Source organism: Nannospalax galili, unplaced genomic scaffold, assembly GCF_000622305.1.
Source record: "Nannospalax galili isolate Female #2095 unplaced genomic scaffold, S.galili_v1.0 scaffold596, whole genome shotgun sequence".
NCBI classification, from domain to species: Eukaryota; Metazoa; Chordata; class Mammalia; order Rodentia; family Spalacidae; genus Nannospalax; species Nannospalax galili.
In genome coordinates this window covers 5,186,525-5,207,774 of record NW_008340140.1, presented here as the reverse complement: position 1 = coordinate 5,207,774, position 21,250 = coordinate 5,186,525, and the positions used below count along the sequence as shown (strand labels likewise).

Sequence of the window (21,250 nt, the reverse complement as noted above, 5' to 3'; positions counted from 1 at the left end):
ATCATTCCCCAAATTCATGCTCCTGTAAAAGGCCACCACTCAGAAAACGGCACCCACTATCTGACCCTACCAGCCACAAGTCTGGGATGACCACTGATTTCCTAGTTGTAATTTACAAGGTGTATTGACTCTAATCCCAACCATCTCTCAATTCCCTTCTGTCTTGACCTTCATGTAGCCCTGGGTGATACTTTCTGACTCCTGAATAATTCCAAAAAAAGTCTCTTTCCTTCTGCATTCCTAATCCATTTCCACAGAAGCTGTCTACTAAAGACTATCTGCACTTTGCCAGGAACACTAGGCCCTTACCAGAATACATGTGGCTGAAGGAGCAGTTAGCAACCATTCAGTCATTTTTATGCCCGAAGTCTGCCATTCAGGGCCTTGGTAATGAGGGTAACTAGTCAGGAGGATTCAGGAATTCCTACATTAAAAAAAATTTTTTAAAAATTTTATGTGTATGAGTGTTTTGCCTGTAAGTGTACCCATGTCATGCAAAGCCCACAGAGGCCAGAAGAGGGTGTTGGATCCCTGGGAACTGATCTCTTTAAGGACGGTTGTTAACCACCATGTGGGTGCTGAGAATCAAACCCAGGTCCTCTGGAAGAGCAGACAGTGCTCTTAATTGCTGACTCATCTCTCTAGTCTCAGAATTCCTACATTCTTTACTCCCTAGCACTAACAAATTAAGAGAAACAACTTCTTTAGTTCCGTATCAATCAGATAATCTCAGAAATCTGCCTGCCTCTTCCTCCTTCTCTCTGCCTCCTGAGTGCTGGGATTAAATGCATGTGCTACCATGTCTGGCTCAAATCAGGATTTTAAATGTTCTCAACACTAAGAAATGATATGTGATTTAAAAGACAGAAAAGCCAATTACCAGGGCTGGAGAGATGGCTCAGTGGTTAAGGGCACTGACTGCTCTTGCAGAGGACCCAGGTTCAGTTCCCAGCATTCACAGGGTGGCTAATAACCATCCATAAGTCTAGTTCCAGGCAATCTGATACCCTCTTCTGGACTCTTCAGGCATTGCATGCATGTGATGCACTTGCATACATGCAGGCAAAACACATAAAACGAAAATAAATTTTTAAAAATTCAATTCCCCTGATTTGATTCTTATGCACTGTACACATATGGATGTGTCACAGTGTAGTCCATGCATGGCTACTATGCATCAGTTAAAAACAGAAACAAGTAGGCCCAGCGTGGTGGTGCACGCCTTTAATCCCAGCACTCGGGAGGCAGAGCCAGGTGGATGTCTGAGTTCAAAGCCAGCCTGGTCTTCATAGTATACATAGTACATAGTTCCAGGCCAGCTAGGACTACCAGGAGACCCTGTCTCAAAAAGGCCAAAAACCAAAACAAAAAACAGAAACAAGTTTAAAAAACAGTACCACAATACCTCATTAGGACTAACAACTTTGACTAAGTGACTATGGCAGTTTCTGAGTGTTTCACTGACTGGTTAGTAATTCTTGGCAGCGTTTTGTGACAGTTTCCAGATCATTACTTCAATACTAAAGAACATGTGGACTTAGATGTCCAAGCGTCTGATGCTGCCAGCAGGTCAATGTTCTTTAGGACAGTGGCTTGCTTTTTATTACTTTTTCATGTGTGTGTACACGCAAGCACGTGGAGTCCTAAAGTTGATGTCTGGAATCATCCTCAATCACTTTCACCTTACTCATGAAGAGACTCAACCAAATTCTGAGCTGGTTGATATGGCTAGTGTTGCTGGCCAGCTTTGCTCTTGGGAATCCTGTTTCCAGTTTCTAGGACTGGAATTACAGGTGGGTCACCACATCCACCTGGCATTTATGTGGGTTTCTGATCCAAGCTCTAGTCTTCACACAAGTGCTTTAACCCCGAGCCATCACCCCAGCCCTAGGACAGCAGCTTTCATTTGGTAAGACCTGTGCTTTCTCTGTGCTCCCCAGATTTTTTTTCACAAAAAGTTTACTGATTCTTAGCATGAGCGACTGTGACCAATGGCAGAAATGAAGGCATTCAGAGTCTCACTTCAGGATCACTGGGCTTATGTGAGACATTCTAGAATTTTGGCAGAGGATCAAAATTGACTTTATAAAAACATCTCTATTTTTAGTCTATCTTTCAAAATAATCCCATTCTGAAGAAAAAAACTTAAAAAAAATTTTTTTAAATTATTTTTATTTTACCCATTTGAATGTATTGCCTGCATGTATGCAAGTGCACCCATGTGGTGCAATGTCTGCAGAGGTCAGAATAGAGTGTCAGATCCCCTGGAACTGGAGTTTCAGATGGTTGTTAGCCGCCATGTGGGTGCTGGGAATCGAACACAGGTCCTCTGTTAAGAGTAGCCAGTGCTCTTAACCACTGAATTCTCTCACCAGCCCCAGAAATAATCACCCTTTAGACTTACAATGTAAAGGCTGTTCGAAGTTTAACCACTGAAGTCTGGTCATAGACGTTTGCCCTCAGATCCAGATTCTCACTTTCCCTACTCTAGGCTACACTACAGCATACCCCATTTCCCAGCTTCTGCCTGTCAGACAGCTTTGGGAGGTACAGGTGAAGTGCAGAAGGCAACCAGAAGTATCAGTGCCCGCTCTCTTATACTCCATTCAGCACTGACTTAAGCAGCATCCACGGCTGCCCAATACTCCAGCTCCCTGAGTAGACTAGCCATAAATTTCCAGCTCTAAAAACACGGGCCTCTTCCAGTCTCCTCACCCTTGCTCCATGCTCCTCCTTGCTCATCTCTCAGTAGCATCAGGGAGACAGAAGGCTTCTCAACAGTTCCTCCACCTACTACATTAGAGTTCCTGTACTCAGTTCTCTATTCTGACAGACTTACAGTGCTTTCAGTTTTTCTAACTGGGTCCTGACTGATATAGGCAATCCAAGTTAAACCATCAAAATGTCATGAAGAGCATTACAAGCTATTGCAGGCAACTGTATTTGGGCCTTTTTTCAAAGTGGGAAAATACACATTAGACAACCTGACAGGGTAAGAAGCAGGAATAAGGGGCTGGAGACTCCACTTACCTAATCCCAGCTTTTTCTCCCGCGGTCTGAGGAGCTGCAAGGGAATAAGAAATGAGTCAACACAAATAGACAAAAATTTCAATTTTTTCACTCCTATAAACACAAACTCATTTTAAAAGAATTAGCTGCATTTATTAAAGTAGAGTATGCCGAACATTTTTTTTTTTTTCACCCAAGGCAAAACAAGCGTTGGAGGGGGGGAACATGGGACTGAGGATGTGGGGGTGTGGGGGGACATAGGACTGAGGATGTGACTCGGAAGAATGGTTGCTTGGAGTCCAAGAAGACCCGGCTTTCATCCCCAGTGCCATATAAACTAAGTTTGGTCACCACCAGCATTTAGAGGGCAGGGTCAAGAGGAGCTCAAGCTCATCCTCAGTTACACAGCTGGAAGCTAGCCTGCTTCTAAAACCAAAAAAACAAAACCAGTAGGCCAACCAGTTCAACAAAGCTTCTGAAGAAAGTACTACAAGAGAACGTTTGAGCATTTTTTTTCTTCTGGTTACACTTATGTCATCATTTTTTAAAAATACTATTTTTTATTTTTTAACTATTTGACTGCATGTATGCTGTTGCACCCATGCCTACAATGCCCAGAGGCCAGAAGAAGGCATCAGATCCCCTGAAACTAAGAGTTAAGGAAGGTTGTTAGCTACCACATGGGTGCTGGGAACCTAACAACGCGGGTCCCTCTGCAAGAACAGCTGGTGCTCTTAACGGCTGTGTCATCTCACCAGCCACTGATCTATCATAAACGCTGCTTATTCTTTCCTAGAAAAACTGAGCCTTTCTCATATTTCTACAGCTCTCCAGAGTATTTGGGAGCTATATTTACCTTCCCAAATCCTTGATTAAAATGTTGATGCCAAAAGAAAGAAAAAAAGAAAGGTAGGAAAGAAGAAAAGAAAGAAGAGAAAACAAAAAGAAAACTGATGTCAGCATTACTGATGGGCTTATGTATTTATCTGGTCTTTGGTAATTCCTTCTAACTCATTGTAACATCTGTTTCCATCATTCATTAATGAATTAAATAAAAATCTTTGACCCATAAAAAAGAACTATTGATGTCACTGCTCTTCCTCTGCCAGCTTAACCTGACCATGTGCCTGGACAGCCATACCTCATTCTGTACTGCTAGAACAACATATGCCATTTAAATTTTTTTTTGTTTTATTCGTGTGTGTGTGTGTACCACATGTCTACAAGTGTCTGTGGGGGCCAGAAGAGGACATTGGGAGATCCCCTCAAGCTGTAGTTACAAGCAATTGTGAGCCCCCTGACATGACTGTTGGGAATGAAACTCAGGTCCTCTGGAAAAGCGGAAGCACCCCTGAGCCATCTCTCAAGCCTGCAGATTCCTTTTTAAAAAGAGATCATGGGGCTGGAGAGATGGTTTGGCAGTTAAGAGCACTGACTACTCTTGCAGAGGACCCAGGTTCAATTCCCAGCACCCACATGGCAGCTAAGAACCATCCTTAACTCCAGTTCCAGGGGAATCTGAAGCCCTCTTCTGACCTCTGAGGCACTGCTCGACATGGGTGTACTCACATACATGCAGGCAATACACTTATACACATAATATTAAAAAAAAAAAAAAAGCCAGGCGTGGTGGCACACGCCTTTAATCCCAGCACTCGGGAGGCAGAGGCAGCAGGATCTCTGTGAGTTCAAGGCCAGCCTGGTCTACACCATGAGTTTCAGGACAGCTGGGGCTACAGGGAGACCCTGTCTCAAAAAGACCAAAAAAAAAAAAAAAAAAAGTCAGGTTCTTTCCCTTTTCTTATGGTTTGTCACTCTGTCTTTGGAAACTTTCTGATTCATATTGAAACTTGACTTCATTACTTAGCCTCTTCTATTGGCTAGAAAACAGTGAGCACATCTTGCCCCTTTCTGCATTGTCTATGGATGAGCAGGCTGCTGTGATGCCAGATCACTAAATAAAGCATTTTTCAGTTCAATTCATGCATGATAGATCAATTTTTTCTAACTACATGCAAGCTGCCATGGGTCTTGGTAAGAAACAAAGATGAGTAAAATACCTTCTTGCCCCAAAAGAGGCCACAGAAAAGAGAAACAGACACTCAGATTACCATCTATTACAAGCCATTCAACAAAAGCAGGTATGTCAGCTCATTGCCAGATTTTGACTCTATGATTGACAGTTACTGACAATATAGGATCTCACCTAGTACCTGCTCTAAAAAAGTAAATCTTTTAAAGCTCAGCTGAGATTTTTCTATAATCTTGCTTCATCTTAAGATCTTATTACTTATAATTTATTATTGTTTATATTCTCAAAATGTCCCAAGGTTCATATCCAGTACTAAACAAAGTCACATAAGGAAAACCAACACTGGAGTAGCTCAACGACACACAGGTTATCTGGTGACAAAGCTGCTCCAGAACATCGTTAGAAGTGGATGACACAGGGACTGGGGATGATTGGGTGGCAGAGTGCTTGCTAGCATACACAAGGCCCTGGGTCCCATCCCCAGCACCACGAAAACTGGGGTGGAGGTGCATGCCTATATCCGATACTGGGAAAGTGTAGCTATGAGACCAGCTGTTTAGAGTCATCCTCAACTACACAATGAGGCTACCCTGGGCTAAATGAGACTCTGTTTAAAAAAAATTAGTTCTTTAATCATATATGCATATAAATAAACATATGCACAAAAAATTACAACTATCTACCCAAGTCTTGCTAGGGAAGGGGCTCTGGTGTAGATTTGAAAGTACCTGGCTTCAATGTGAAATGTCCCCATGGGCTCATGTGTTTGAACACTTGGTCCCTAGCTGGTAGTGCTGTTTAAGGAGGCTGAGGAACCTTAAAAGGTAGAGCCCAGTTGGAGGGAAGTGGACCACAAAGGGTTGGACCCTGAAGTTTAGAGCCTAGTCCTGCTTCCTGTCTGGTCTCTGCCTTCTGCGGCGATGTGACCAGGTGCTGAGTTCCACCTACAAGGTTCCCCTACATGATGGACTACACCCCCTTCTCAGACCGTAAGCCCAAGTAAACCCTTCTCTCTTGAGAGCCCTCATCAGCAACTTTAAAGTGACTGGATACATGTGGTTAAGAACACTGGTTGTTTTTGCAGAAGACCCAGGTTCGAATCCCAGCACCCACATGGCAGCTAACAACTGTCCGTAACTCCAGTCCCAGGGGATCCAACAGCTTCTTCTGACCTCCGCGGGCATTGCACAACACGGGTGCTCTTACCTACGTGCAGGCAATACATGCATACACATAAAAAAAAAAAAGTTTAAAGTAGCTGATATATTCATCAACTGCAACTTCAGCTTTCTAGTAAGATTTACACTAAGGGCTACTCAGCAATTAAGAGCACTGGCTGCTCTTACAGAAGACCCAGGTTCGATCCCCAGCATCCACACAGTGCCTAACAATCACCCAACCCTGTGGGCATTGCACGACACAGGTGTACCTACCTACATGCAGGCAATATACTCATACTCGTAAAATAAAAATATTTAAAAAATGATTTACGTTTTTAAGAATGTACTTGTTTCCTTTTTTGTTCTTTTTAAGACAGGGTCTTTCTGTAGCCGCAGCTGGCCTGGATATGCAGATGAAGCTGGTTTTATTTTCAGACCCTTAACCTGTATCTCTCCACACTCCCTGGACTTTTCTTTTTTGCACCTCTTGGCATCCACCTGATGGCCTGTATAAAGCAGGACAAAATGGCAAGAAACCGGACTCTGGGGTTGTACGGATTGATTTTAATCTTAGCCATGCTACTCTTGTGTCAAGTGACTCGGCACATAAAAGGGCACAGCAGACCGCCCCGCCCCCCATAGCGGCATGAGAAAGACAGTGTGTTCATGTAAGTGCTTGGAAGAGTGCCGGCACATATTCTAGGAAGTATGTTTACTTAGGAAATACTTCATGTGACACCAAAAATTACTTTGTAGTAAGGTTTTATCACAGAAAAATCTTGAGAAAAGAACACTAGCAGCCACGTCTGCTTAAAAACATCATTACATATACAATTTGTTTTCTGTAGTCCCAGATGGCTTGGAACTTGCTATGTAGATCTCACAGAAATTTGTTTACCTCTGTCTCCCAAGTGCTGGGATTAAAGGCATGTGCTACCATCTGGCTGCAATTTTAGAGTCCACTTTATAATCAACTGTATTGAAAGCAGCCACATTTATGAAACTTGTGAGATTATCACGTTTGAGATATCAGAAAAATAATGTCAGGTTATACAGGATCAACTGTATTTGGATATACCTGTTTACCATACTCTAAAAACACTGGGTAAGGGGCTGGAGATAAGAGTGCACTCTGCTCTTGCAGAGATCAGAGTTGTTTTTAGTAAATAGCCATGCCGGGAGGCGTACAACCACCTGTAACTCCAGTTCCAGGGGATCTGACACTTCTGGTCTCTGCAGGCATTGCACACTTGTGCACATATGCACATATACACACGATTAAAAATTAAAAATAGGGGCTGGGTGTGGTAGTCCATGCCTTTAATCCCAGCACTTGGGAGGCAGAGGCAGGCGGATCTCTGTAAGTTCGAGGCCAGCCTGGTCTACATAGCGAGTTCCAGGTCAGCTGGGGCTACAGGGAGACCCTGTCTCAAAAAGACCCCAAAACAACAACAACAACAAAACCTTAAAAACAAAACAAAAAGCCACTGGACTGAAAAATAAAATAAGTATTGCCAGGCATGGTGGCACATGCCTTTAATCCTAGCACTTGGGAGGTAGAGGCAGGTTTGAGCTTGAGGCCAGCCTAGTCTACATAAAGAGTTCCAGTCAGCCAGGACTACAAAGTGAGCCCGTCTCACCCCCCTCCCCCACCCCAAAAAGAGAGATTTGTCTTTGTTTTTAATTATGTGCATGCTGTGTGTCTGTGCACTGGACTGCAGTACTGTGGAGGCCAGAAGAGGGCATCTGATTCTCCAGAACTGGAGTTATCGTGAATCACCCAATGTGGGGCTGGGAAAAGCTGGGTCCCCTGAAAGAGAAATATGCAAACTCCTGACCCATCTCTCCCACCCAAGATTTATTTTTCTAAAAGGTTTATTTACCTTTTTGAGTATACATCTGTGTATTGGTGTATAGGTATAAGCACATGAGTGCAGCTGCCCTCAGAGGCCAGAGGCATAGGATCTGCCTGACATGGATGCTGGGAACTGACCTTGGGTTGAGCCTCTGTAAGACTAGCACTTGCTCTTAACCACTGAGCCATCTCTTCAGACTCATACTTTGATTCTTATTGTTGAGGCCTATTTGTTTTTTTCACATGTATTAGCCATTTGTAGCTCTTAATTATGTGTCATTTAGGAAGGTAAGACAGCTTGGTGGGTAAAGGGGCTTTTGCCAAGCCTGACATGTGAGGTCAATATCTGGGACTCACATGGTGAAAGGACAGGATTGACCCTACAAGTTGTCCTCTGACCTCCACACATGCACTGAGGCATGTACACCCTCATATACACATAAACACCCCATTAGATAAATACATATTAAAAAAAATAAAAGAATCATCAGTTATTTGGTGGGCACTGCTCTTATCGGAGATGGTACCTGATATACAGGGCAGGTGGGTATGGTTGTAAATGGCTGTGATCCCAGCACCTGGGAGACAGAGGCAGGAGGATCAGAACTTCAAAGTTATTTTTGGCTGTACATTTCGAGTTTAAATTTGGAGGTATCTAGGGACAGAAAGAAGCTTAAACTTTTATTTTATGTGATAGGATCTCAAGTATTTCAGGTTGGCCTTGAAAAGATAACCTTGAACTTCTCATTCCCCTGTCTCTACCACCTGAGTACTGGGATTACAGGTATGTGTCACCAATACCTGGTTTATGCTGGGATCAAACCCAGGACTTTGTGCATGCCAGACAAGCACTTGACCAACTGAGCTAAATTCCAAACCCAGAGCTTTCATAGTTTAAACTCACTCTCTTGAACGTACATTTGACAGTTTAAAAACAAGTATTACATTTTATAAACAGAACATTTTTATTATTTTATTTTAATTTTTAAAAATTAAAAAAGTCATTCATTTTTATTTTATGGGTATGAGTGTTATGCCTGAATGTAAGGGCACCAGTGTTGTGTAGTGCCTGAGGACAGAAGAGGGCACTGGATCCCCTGGAACTGGAGTTATGAATGGTTGTCAGCTGCCATGTGGGTGCTGGGATTCAAACCTGGGTCTTCTGCGAGAGTAGCCAGTGCTCTTAACCCCTGAACCATCTCTCCAGCTCCTATTTGTTTTTTTAAATAAATATGATTTTTAGCCGTAAGTGATGGCACATGCCTTTAATCCCAGCACTCCGGGGGGCAGGCAGACCTCTGTTGAGATTGAGGCAAATTTGATCTACATGGTGAGTTCCAGGCCTGTTGGGGCTACATGGAGACCCTGTCTCCAAAATCCAAAAACAATTTATTTTATGTGTATGAGTGTTAATGCCTGCATTGTATGTTAAGTGCACCATATGCGTGTAAGACCCAGAAAAGTAAAAAAAAAAGGGTGTCACATCCCTTGAAACTGGATGGAGTTAATAGACAGCTATTAGCCACCATGTTGGTGCACGGAACCAACCAAACCTGAGTCCTCTACAAGAGTAGCTAATGCTCTAAACTGTTGAGCCATCTCTCTAGCCCTAGAATATTTTTTTAAGATTTATTTTTTTACATTTATGTGTAAATTTATGTGTTTTTTTGGGCTTTTTTCCCTCAAACATTGATTTCAACCAATTCAAAACTAAATGACAAGGAAATCTATACTGAGTATTCATCAGAGGTATTTCAAGATGGCTTAATTAGTCGTTTTCTCCACCTTTGTCCAAGCTAAACATGTCCATGAAACTTAAAAGCAAGTAACGGGAGGGAGGGTGGCAGAGATGGCGCAGTGGCTATGGGCTACTCTTGTAAAGGACCTAGGTTCCATCTCCAGAACCCACAACTGTCTGTAACTTCAGTTCCAGGGGATTCAGTGCATCTTCTAGCCTCTGCAGGCACTGCATGACATGTGGTACACTTATATAAATGCAGGCAAAACATAGCAATTGAAATATATTATGAGGAGCTGAAGAGATGGCTCAGTGGTTAAGAGTTCTGGTTGTTCTTGCAGAGGACCCGAGTTCGATTCCTAGTACCTACATGGCAGCTACCAACTGTCTGTAACTCCAGTTCCAGAGGAATTTGATACTCTCTTTTGATCTCCATGGGCATTGCATGCATGACACAGGTACACTTACATGATGGCAATAAACTCATACACATAAGATAAAAAAAAATATATATATATATATTTTTTTTTTGGGGGGGGGGGGTTGAGACAGGGGCTTCCCGTAACCCCACCTCTCCTGGAACTCGCTATGTAGACTAGGCTGGCCTTGAACTCACATAGATCCGCCTGCCTCTGCCTCCCAAGTGCTGGGATTAAAGGCGTGCACCACCACACCTGGCATAAATAATAAAAAAAATTTTTTTTAAATCCTATGAAGGAAACTAATGATTTTAAAGAAGAAGTAAGGCCTATTGCTGGTGTGATCTGATTTTAAAAATGTTTATTTTATGTGCATGAGTGTTTTGCCTACATAAATATAAGAGCATCACATTCATGTGGAAGTCAGAAGATGGCAGCCATGTGGGTGCTGGGAATCAAACCCAGGTCCTCTGCAAGAGCAGCCAGTCAGTGCTCTTAACTCCTGAGCCACTTCTCCAGTCCTCTGATTTCTTTGAGACAAATTCTCAGTGTGTTGCTGGCTGCTCTTCAGTTCTTGGGCTCAGGTGATGTTTTGACTTGGCCTCCACAGTAGTTGGTAGTTCAGGTACATGCCTGTCCCTTGCTCGTGTCTAAGCGATTTAAAAGTCAGAAAGTCTGCAGTCCCTTACGAACATGGCCCTGTAGTTCTGCTAAGGTGTGCCTGCTCTTCTTAATGACTCAGAAAAGTCTAACTTGCTTTCCCTTTATTTCTATCTTTTCCTTTCTTTCAAGTACTACTTGCAAAGCCTGGGCATACTTTCCTGGCACTCTGGAATTCCTCAATCGGTCTCTGAAACTGCCCCCCGCCCCAACATCTGCTTACAAAAGGCACGGCAAGCTGTTCTCTCTTCCTGTCCATCTTCCTCTGGGCAGCTGAGATTTACAGCTTGCCTGCCCTGGGGATTTTCTTTTAAACATAAAAAAATTTGTCCTCAAACTAAAAACAGAAGTCATAAAATGACAAGAGCTAGTACAGTGTCTCACACCTGTAGCCTCAGCATTTGGGAGGCTGAGGTAGAAGGATCATTGTGAGCCCAAGCCTGGGCTACAGGGTGAGACCTTATTCCAAAAAGCAATAGAAGAAAAATTTGTCTGGATCTACAGAGAAATGATAGGAAAAGAGATTTTTTTTTTTCCTTATTATTTTTACAACATTTTTGCAAGACACACTGCTCCTAAGCAATCTCCAAAGCCCCATTTCTTTTTTTCTTATTTTTAGTTTTATGGGTATGCTAGGAAAAATTGAACTCTAAGGCCAATGTTGTTTTAGAATTTGAAAAATCAATTTGGTAGGTGTTTCCTAAAATCAACCAATCACACCCCCAGATTAGGATTGTAATGATAAAACTATCTAAAATGTTGGCATATTGATGTTCTAAACAGTAACATACAATTTGATATAGTCTATTACACAGTAAATGTGAGGCAGTAGCCTTGGCTAGCTAGGGGTTCTAAAGAAAACTTAAGGAGCTACAGGGCAAAAATATGAATGCAGCATTCAAGTCTGTCTTAGCAGGTTGAAATGCGTTCGCTTTCTACCTCCTTCCTGAATTCTATACATGAGAGATCCAGAGAGGACCTGAGGTGTGACAGGTGTTAAGAGAAGCCAAGACTCCAGAGTACAGGATTTACCATGTGTAAAGAGCAACAACGTCCCTTAACCCTTTCCCCACTGTGCTGGATAGCTTTAGTGTCAACTTGACACACCTGGGTTGAGGGAGCCTCAACTGGGGAATTGCCTTCATTGGACTGGCCTGTGGCCATGTCCATGGGGTACCTTCTTGATTGTTGAGTGATGTGGGAGGGCCCAGCCCACTGTGGGTGGTGCCACCCCTTGGCAGGTGGGCCTGTGTTGCATAAAAAAACAGGCTGAGCAGGAGCCAGGGGGGCAAGTCAGAAAGCAGTGTTCCTCCATGTCCTCTTCTCCAGCTCCTGCCTCCTGGTGCCTGCCCTGAGTTCCTACCTTGGGCTCCCTGATGAACTGTGACCTGGGAGATGTAAGTTAAATAAACCCTTTCCTCCCCAAGTTGGTATTGGTCAGAGTATTTTGTCACAGCAATGAAGAAACAAACTAGGACACCCACCAACCAAATTCTGCTGCAACAGACTTGAATCTCTAGTAAACAGCACTTGTGGAAAATATGTCTAAGCTGAGCCTAATGGTGCAGGCCTATAATCCTGAGCTGGTTGGGAGGCTGATGCAGGAAGATCTGCAAGGCCTACCTAGGCTATAAAGTGAGTTCAAGACCACTCACTTGGATAATTTCATAGTAAGACCTGTGTCAAAATAAAAAGTAAAAGGAGGGATAGGGATATAGGTCAGTAGCAGAACACCTACCTACTACGTCCAAGGTTCATTTCCCAGTGCCACAAGGGAAAAAATATTATCCTCATTACTGAGGTGACGCCAGTAATCAAGAATGGCAGTACGTGGTTGATTGTTTTATTATGATGATTAACTACCATTTCTTGAAAGGCAAATATCAAGAGGTTGTTCAAGAGGCTCTCTAACAGTGCTGGGGGATGGGAAAATATCCCCAGGGGGACATTCGGCAATTATCAGATACATTCCTGGTTGCCAAGAAGGGAGGAAGGTTGTTACTGGCATCTTGTGGGTAGAGGCCAGAGCAGCCCCCTAACATCTACATTGAACAAGACAGCTCCAACAGTGAGTCACCCAAGCCAAATGCCAACAGTACCAAGACCAGGAACTCTGGAATAAAAAGTACAAACACAGATGACCACGAGCTAATGCCATGTAAGTTTTGCAGTTAAATCTGTGTTCCACTGTATGCTTTTGCACCCCCCCCCCAAATTACTCAAAGCAGATTTCACAAATACCATGAAGCATCTATAAATTCAAACTAGTAATCAAAAAAATTCATGGTGATTCCTGGAGCAGCCCACAGCGATGCTCTCAGGTTGCCTCACTTTGTGTCCAAACACTCCTCTTTCCTTCTTAAAAAACTTATAGACTTATTCTGGAACAGTCCTCTGACACAGCAGCAAGTGCTCTAGAGTCCTCTCTGCAGTCCTGACTCTTTCTCTTAAGCCTGTCTTTTTGGTGGTTTTTTTGGTTTGTTTGTTTTTTTGAGACAGGGTCTCCCTGTAGCCCCAGCTGGCCTGAAACTCACTATGTAGACTAAGCTGGCCTAGAACTCTCAGAGATCCGCCTGCCTCTGCTGAGATTAAAGGCGAGCGCTACCACGCCTGGCTAACCCCGTGCTTTAAATTTGTATTAAATTTTTAATAAGCTCCAATTTTGCTTCAAAAAAATGCAGAAAGTCATTATAAAATCAATTCTGAATTTGCCCTACAGAACAGGCTTCGTGGTATAGTGGGCAAATCTAAAGTTTAGGACTTGGGATGTCATTCTCCTCCCACAAGACTGTTCTACACCGAGAAATTGAAATGTCAAGAGCTCTGAAGTCACTCTTGTTCCTCTTGAAACAGTCACCTTTCCCACCTAAAAAGCTCAATGCTGCCGACAGTAAGTACTCTCGACACAAAATACCTGAGCACCTAGAGAAAGGGAGCCAGAAAGAAACACAAAAAATTTCCAGCCAATTCTGTTTTATCCCTTGCCAATTCTGTGTACATTTTAGCTTTGCCATTTAAGAAAACTTATCTGTAGAATCAGTCATAAAACCAGAGGTCAACCAAACACCCAGCCTTTTGTTCTAAAATCACCACTGGCCCAACAAAGCAAAGATACATAAAATTTTAAGCACAGTGAGAAAGCATCTCCATTCCAAGGGCATAAGCTGCCTCTTCTTTTCCAGTTATTCAGGCATTTCTTGTAGCACACTCCCCGAGATACATACACAAATACACACACAAAATGTTCCTGCAACTTACAATTCTGTCTGATCCATAGATCTTTTCCAGCTGCTCAGCAACTTCCCGTGTTCCATCTGGGCTTCCATCATCTATGATTATAATCTCATAGCTGATTGCACTAAAATAAAGTTTAGATTTACATCAATGTTGGGAGACAGCACCATTTTAAAATATCTTAAAAGTTAAAAGCTGGGTATTGGGGTGTAGGCCTGTAGTGCCAGCCATTGGGAAGTGGAGGCAGGAGGATCAGAAGTTCAAGGCCAGCCTGGGCTACATGAGACCCTGTCTCAACTCCTCATGATAGTGTTTTTAAGTTATTAATTCCTCACCAGCAGAGGTAGAGATTCATTGCCCTGTTAGTCACTAAAGCAGATTTCAGTATCAAATGAAAACAAATGTTAACCATGCAGCACCCCCTTCCAATCCTGGTATGTATTGAAAAATGCTATTGAAGTCCAGAGATATTAAGGAATTCTGACACAGAAAACATACTTTCCAGATGAAAATAAAGTCATACACATGTACAGTACATATATGATGGCCCAGGGAATTTTATTTACCTATTTGGACGTGAAATTGCAAAATATTAACACTGAATGTTAGCTACAAAATTTTTTCTCAAGATTTATTATGTGTATTTTTATGTGTATGTATATGTATTTTTATCTGTACATGTCAGCATAGTGCCTGCAGAGGCTGTTGAATCCCCTGGAGCTGGAGTTATAGGCAGTTGTGAGCTGCCCAGAGTGGGAACTGAACTCTGGTCCTCTGTAAGAGCAGCAAGTGTCTTAACTGGTGAGCCATTTCTCCAGCACTTACAGAATTTGTTTTTAATGCCAGCACTTGGGAGGTGGAAGCCAGAGGATCAAAGAGCTCAAGGGCATCCTCAGCTACATAATGAGTCTACAGCTAGCCTAGGCTACAAGAGGTACTATCTCAAAAAACCCCAATTATTTCTAAAAGCACTTTAAATGGCACTAGGAATGACTCTAATTTAACTCCATTCTTTCTGCCAGGCACAGTGGTATATGCCTTGAATTCCAGCACTCTATATGAGTTAGAGGCCAGCCTGGTCTACATAGGGAGTTCAAGCTAACCAGGGCTGCATAGTGAGACTGCCTCGAAATTAATTAATCAATTAATTAATTAATAGTATAATTAAATGAGGGGGATAGAAGACACCCGATGTCGACTCGGGTGCACTTACACGCAAGCAATACACGCATATATATAAAATAAAAATAATAAAATATATCTTTAAAAAAACCAAAAGTCCCATTCCTAGGGACTACAAATGCTTCTTGTCTTAGTGGGTAAGGCCCTGGTTTTCTCCAAAACACAGAAAATAAATAAATAAACAAATAAATATATATAAATTCCCGTTTACAGCCGCAAGACCCGACAGCACTCAGCGAAGAAGCGCCCCGCCCCCCCAATTCGTGCCTAGCCGCAGCTCCCCGACAGCGCAAACATCCAGCTTACGTAAGCACTCGGGCCCGGGCCGGTGGTGAGCGCGCTGGCTCAGACTCTGGCTCTGGCGGCAGATCGTGACCGCCTGGAGAGGTGAGGACCGGCTTTGAGCCCCGCACTTAAATAAGGTGGGGGGTCAGCTCTTTTAAAGAGAAAGGCGGGGGTGGGGAGGGAATATTAGACCGATTTGGAATCAAGGCAAAGAGCGTCTTGCTAAGCCCCAGAGCAGGAGTGCCACCCCAGACGCCGCAGCAGGCCATCGGCCCTGGCCGTCCTCCTCCGGGGCACAGCCCCGCGCTGCCAACCACCGACTCGTAGTGGGCGGCTCGCGGGGCCCCGCGGGACCCGGGTGAGAGCCGGCCGGGGCTCGCGCCGCTACCTGTCGGAGAAGCTCTTCACCAGCAGCCACACGATGAGCGGCAGGTTCTCGCGCTCGTTGTAGGTGGGCAGAAGCACCGAGTACTTGTCCTGTCGCGACGAGCGGCCCTGCAGCTGTCGCCGCGACGCCGCAGTGTTATGACTCGCCCCGGCGGAGGCCATGACGGAACTGCACGGGGCGCCGGAACCGGAATCACGGCACTCCACGCGGACCGTACCAAGTCCCCCAAAATGGAGAGGGGTTAGCGGCGCGAGGGCCTCTGTGTGATTCAACGGAAAACATTCAGAAAGGGTGAAGGTTTTAAGTTGCCTCTGAAGGTGTCCTCGGGAAATGCCTGTTCCTTTCATTTCCATAAGCGCTATGAAGGTCTTTAGTCCAAGCGTTAGGACACAGGCAGCCGGAAGCGGAAGTCCCTCCCCGCCACTTCCGGAAGCGGTTCTCCATGGCAGCCCAAGAGGACATACAGGCCTTGCAGGCTGAGGTTGCCTGGCGTGAGGAAGAGCTGGCGTCCCTGAAGCGGAGGCTGACGGCGGCTCTCGCAGCAGAGCCACAGCCAGAGTCCGCGCGACCGGCCCCGGTGTGTCCGCTGCCGCCCAGGGCCGCCCTGTCGCGGGACGAGATCCTGCGCTACAGCCGGCAGCTACTGCTGCCCGAGCTGGGCATGCGCGGACAGCTGCGCCTGGCCGCCGCCTCGGTGCTGGTGGTGGGCTGCGGCGGACTGGGTTGCCCGCTGGCGCAGTATCTGGCGGCGGCCGGCGTGGGCCGCCTGGGCCTGGTGGATCACGACGTGGTGGAGACGAGCAACCTGGCCCGGCAGGTGCTGCACGGCGAGGCGCTGGCGGGCTGCGCCAAGGCCTTCTCGGCCGCCGCCGCGCTGCGCCGCCTCAACTCGGCGGTGCAGTACGTGCCATACGCGCAGGCGCTCAGTCCGGTGTCGGCGCTGGAGCTGGTCCGCGGCTACGACGTGGTGGCCGACTGCTCGGACAACGTGCCCACCCGCTACCTAGTGAACGACGCCTGCGTGCTGGCCGGCCGGCCGCTGGTGTCCGCCAGCGCGCTGCGCTTCGAGGGCCAGCTCACAGTTTACAACTGCGCTGACGGCCCGTGTTACCGGTGCGTGTTCCCAGAGCCGCCGCCGGCCGAGACAGTGACGAACTGTGCGGACGGCGGGGTGCTCGGCGTGGTCCCCGGGGTGCTGGGCTGCCTGCAGGCGCTGGAAGTGCTGAAGATCGCCGCCGGCCTGGGCCCCTCCTACAGCGGCAGCCTGCTGCTGTTCGACGGCCTCCGAGGACACTTCCGGAGCATCCGGCTGCGGCGACGCCGGCCTGACTGTGCAGTGTGCGGCCAGCAGCCGTCGGTGACCGGCCTGCAGGACTATGAAGCCTTCTGCGGCTCCTCGGCCACCGATAAGTGCCGCTCCTTGAAGCTCCTGAGCCCCGACGAGCGGGTGTCTGTGACCGACTATAAACGGCTTCTGGATTCTGGGTCTCCCCACTTGTTGCTGGACGTCAGGCCCCAAGTGGAGGTGGACATCTGTCGTTTGCCTCATGCCCTGCATATCCCTTTAAATCTGCTGGAGAGGAGGAATGGAGAAAGCCTGAAGCTCTTAGCAGAAGCCATCCAAAAAGAGAAGCGGGAAAGGAAGGAAGGGGCCCCCGTCCCCCTGTACGTCATTTGCAAACTGGGAAATGACTCCCAGAGGGCCGTGAGGATCCTGCAGTCCTTAACAGCAGCTCAAGAATTAGACTTCTTAACCGTTCAGGATGTTGTGGGCGGCCTCATGGCCTGGGCCGCCAAAATCGATGGGACATTTCCACAGTACTGAGGTGACTGATAGAGTTGAGTGGATGGCCCTGATACCTCAAAAGAGAGATTTATTTGCACCTTTCCAATTATGTAGGGAGAGCCTGAGATTCTAGTACCTGAGTATATGGACTTCTTTGTAAGGAGCCTTCTGAGTGTCAGAGATGACTGACTTTCTGGTGGATAATAATGTTTCTGAGAACTGCCTTGTGCTTTTCAGCACTTTTGTGCACTAACTTCAATATGTGAAATGGAATATGACAGGATTCTTTTTTTCCCAGTTGTCCCAATCAAAATGCTCTCTGGGTCATCCATTTTATACCTGGTTCAGCTTATTATTTTTTTTAAAGATATTCTTTGGCCCAGGTGTGGTGGCACACACCTTTGATCCCAGCAGAAGCAGGAAGATCTCAGCGTGAGGGTCTGGTTTAGCCCAATTCCTACATAATAGGGGGTTTGGGGATCCAAGCATAACCAATGGTTGACCTAAGCCTGGCTCCGAATGATTCAGGAGCTGATAGACTTTTGCTAACATTCTTAGCAAGGAGGGCCTAACTTTAGGGTTTTGGATTGGGGTGACTGGAGTTGCCCCTCCTCATGTAATGGGTGCCTCTGAGGTTGTAGGGAGGTGGTGGACTGTAGGCTTTTGAGGTACTGGTAGATAAAGATTTTGGTTTGAACCAATGAGTTGGTCCCAAGGTGGATGTCTCTTTTGTATGGTGAATTCATCCTCAGGATCCCTCCCAGTGGCATAAAGCCAATTTATTCCCCAGGTTCTCCCTGTTACCCAGTGATGGTGACCTACAGTATTCCAGGCTATGATCTTGATGGTTGGGATTACAAGTGCCCGGGGAACAAGTCTGGGGCATTTCTTGCCTATTTATGTATATGTAGGGGGAATCTATATGTCCCCGTGAAAATTCTGTCTCATGTCCCCAGGCCACACAGTGGTAGTGGACAGGAGGAGTCTCCATTAGCAGGACAGGCATAGAACTGGAGGGTCTGAATTCCTTTTTCACATTCTAGGTTTCCACAGCCCACCTGTCTACCTCCCTTGCCTGCCATTGTGGTACCATAAGATTAAGGTCATAAGGGCACAAAAGCCTATCTGGAAGGTGTGTTGGCTGTCAGTGGTCATGGTCACAAGGATTTTTCCATCCCCGGTCCTCCTGAGTTGCCATTCCCTGGGGACGATGGGGATTATACACATTTCCCTTGGGGAGAAAAACAGAGCAAAGCATAGCTATAGCAATCAGGGAGTTTGTGCCAGTCTTACCTTTAGAGGGTGTCTTAGTTTGTTCTTCATTGCTGTGACAAAATACTCTGACCACTACCAGCTTGGGGAGGAAAGGGTTTATTTAGCTTACATATCCTGGGTCACAGTTCATCCCGGAGCCCAAGGTAGGAACTTGGGGGCAGGAACCTGGAGGCAGGAGCTGGAGCACAGGCCATGGAGAAATGCTGCTTACTGGCTTGCTCCCCCTGGCCCCTGCTCAGCCTGCTTATGCAGCACAGGCCCACCTGCCCAGGGGTGGCACCACCCACAGTGGGCTGGGCCCTCCCACATCACTCACACAATCAAGAAGATACCCCATGGACATGGCCACAGGCCAGTCCAATGAAGGCAATTCCCCAGTTGAGGCTCCCTCAACCCAGGTGTGTCAAGTTGACACTAAAGCTATCCAGCACAGAGGGTCAGAGGTCCAAGTGACAGTCTGTTTCCCATCTTCTTTAGCCTTCTTTAACTGGGTACAGTGGATCCAAGAGGCGACTCTAGCCATTTTCTCTTCTTTTGGTGTGGTGAGGATTACAGGATATGGGCCCTTCCAGGTTGGCTCCAAGGTTTGGGCTGGGATCCTCCTGACATATCAAGTCACTGGGTTGGAACTCGTGGGCCAGTTCTGAGGTTGGCTGGGGAGCAGTTTCTCAGACTTTCTGGTGGATGGTCCTCTGGGTCTGTTGCAGAGCTTGTAATGACTCGAGAAGGGAGTGATTAGTGATTTCTGTTTTTGTTTTTTGGTTTTTTTTTGAGACAGGGTCTCCCTGTAGCCCCAGCTATCCTGGAACTTACTATGTAGACCAGGCTGGCCTTGAACTCACAGAGATCTGCCTGCCTCTGCCTCCCCAGTCCTGGGACTACAGGCATGTGCCACCATGCCCGGCTACTGAAAGTGATTTCTGTTTTATATGTATCTCTTAACTTGGGGAGAATAGGTGGTGGTCTCCTGAACATAATTTCGTAAGGGGTGAATTCTTCCCCACTAGAGGATACATCTGGCCCTGAGGAGGGCAAAGGGAAGAAGGTTGGCCCAACTCTCACCTATTTCTATAACCAATTTGGTCAGGATCTCTTTTAAGGTCCTGTTCCTTCTTTCTATCTGTCCTGAACTCTGTGGACTATAGGCACAATGTAATTTATAATTAGTATTTAATGCCTTTATCAAATTTTGGGAAATCTTGGCCATGAAGGCCAGCTATTGTGGGACCCCAGGGTGAGGGGAAGGTCAAACCTAGGAACTAATTTCTGGGGCAGTTTTGTGATCACTATAGATGCTATCTCGGTTCTGGTGGGAAAAGCTTCCACTTACCTAGAGAATGTGTCCACAAACACCAAGAGATGCTTGAATCTGAAGACAGTTGGTTTAATCTTTGTAAAGTCCAATTCCCAGTGTTCCCCATGGGTGGTGCCATGGGTGTGTATTTCCTTTGGGGCTTTCTTTCCCCCTTTAGGGTTCATCTGGGTACAGGCGTGACACCTGGAAACAATGTCTTTGGTGACATAGTCTATTTGGAGAATGTAATACCTTGGCCTGAGGAGTTCAGTAATCTTTGTGACCCCCTGATTTGTCCGCCTGGTGGAGGTGGGTCACCAGTTGTCTCCCTAGGGCTACCAGGAGATAGGGCCTGGGACAGAGTACATTTCCCCACTTGCAGATTATACTCCAGATAGATGACGCAGGGCACAAAGAGCTGAGCCTTCTTGGCTTTCTCCTGATACCCCAGGGTTTCAGGAGTCCCCAAGAGTCCTTTGGTGACCCTCTTGCATCCCTCCTCTGTCTCTGAGGTAATGAGAAGGTCATCCACATATTGGAGCAAAGTACTCTCCAGATGCCTCTGAGAATTCCAGGCAGTTGGAATTCTCACCAAACAGTTGGCTCCATCAGTCTTCCCCGAGTTGGAGAATGGGGCACCTCTCTTTTTTCTTCCACTGTGGACACTCGTTTTTCCAATGTCCCTTTTCCTTGCAATAAACCCTTGGGGTAACCTAGTCCAAGTCAATTGGCCTGTGTGTCCTCTGGATCAGTCCACTCAAACATAAAGATGGGCTGACTGATGGGTGCCAGGGGTAGGGAAAAGAAGGCAACCTTCAAGTCTAGGACTGTATAGACCTGTTTTCTCTGGAGGTAGGAGACTTAGAAGAGTATAGGGGTTCAGAACTGTAGGGTGGATGGTCTCTACCCACTTGTTAACCTTCCTGAGATCCT

The 21,250-nt window shown here is 46.0% G+C and overlaps 2 protein-coding genes across 2 annotated transcripts in view; one reads left to right on the top strand and one right to left on the bottom strand.

Annotated features, from left to right (window-relative positions):
- The window catches only part of Dpm1 (dolichyl-phosphate mannosyltransferase subunit 1, catalytic), a 28,450-nt gene extending 12,104 nt beyond the window's left edge, over nucleotides 1-16,346 (bottom strand). The window contains exons 1-3 of the mRNA XM_008835152.3: nucleotides 15,963-16,346; nucleotides 14,132-14,231; nucleotides 3,031-3,064 (exon numbers count right to left, since the gene is read on the bottom strand). Coding sequence (XP_008833374.1) covers nucleotides 3,031-3,064; nucleotides 14,132-14,231; nucleotides 15,963-16,315 — 487 coding nt within the window. The 5' untranslated portion in view covers nucleotides 16,316-16,346. The remainder of the gene's footprint in view (nucleotides 1-3,030; nucleotides 3,065-14,131; nucleotides 14,232-15,962) is intronic.
- Nucleotides 16,347-16,366: 20 nt separating this feature from the next.
- Nucleotides 16,367-18,449, top strand: Mocs3 (molybdenum cofactor synthesis 3). Its single transcript, XM_008835153.2, has one exon. It carries the CDS (start codon nucleotides 16,405-16,407, stop codon nucleotides 17,785-17,787), a length of 1,383 nt encoding a protein of 460 aa, XP_008833375.1. The 5' UTR covers nucleotides 16,367-16,404; the 3' UTR covers nucleotides 17,788-18,449.
- The last annotated feature ends 2,801 nt before the right edge of the window (nucleotides 18,450-21,250 follow it).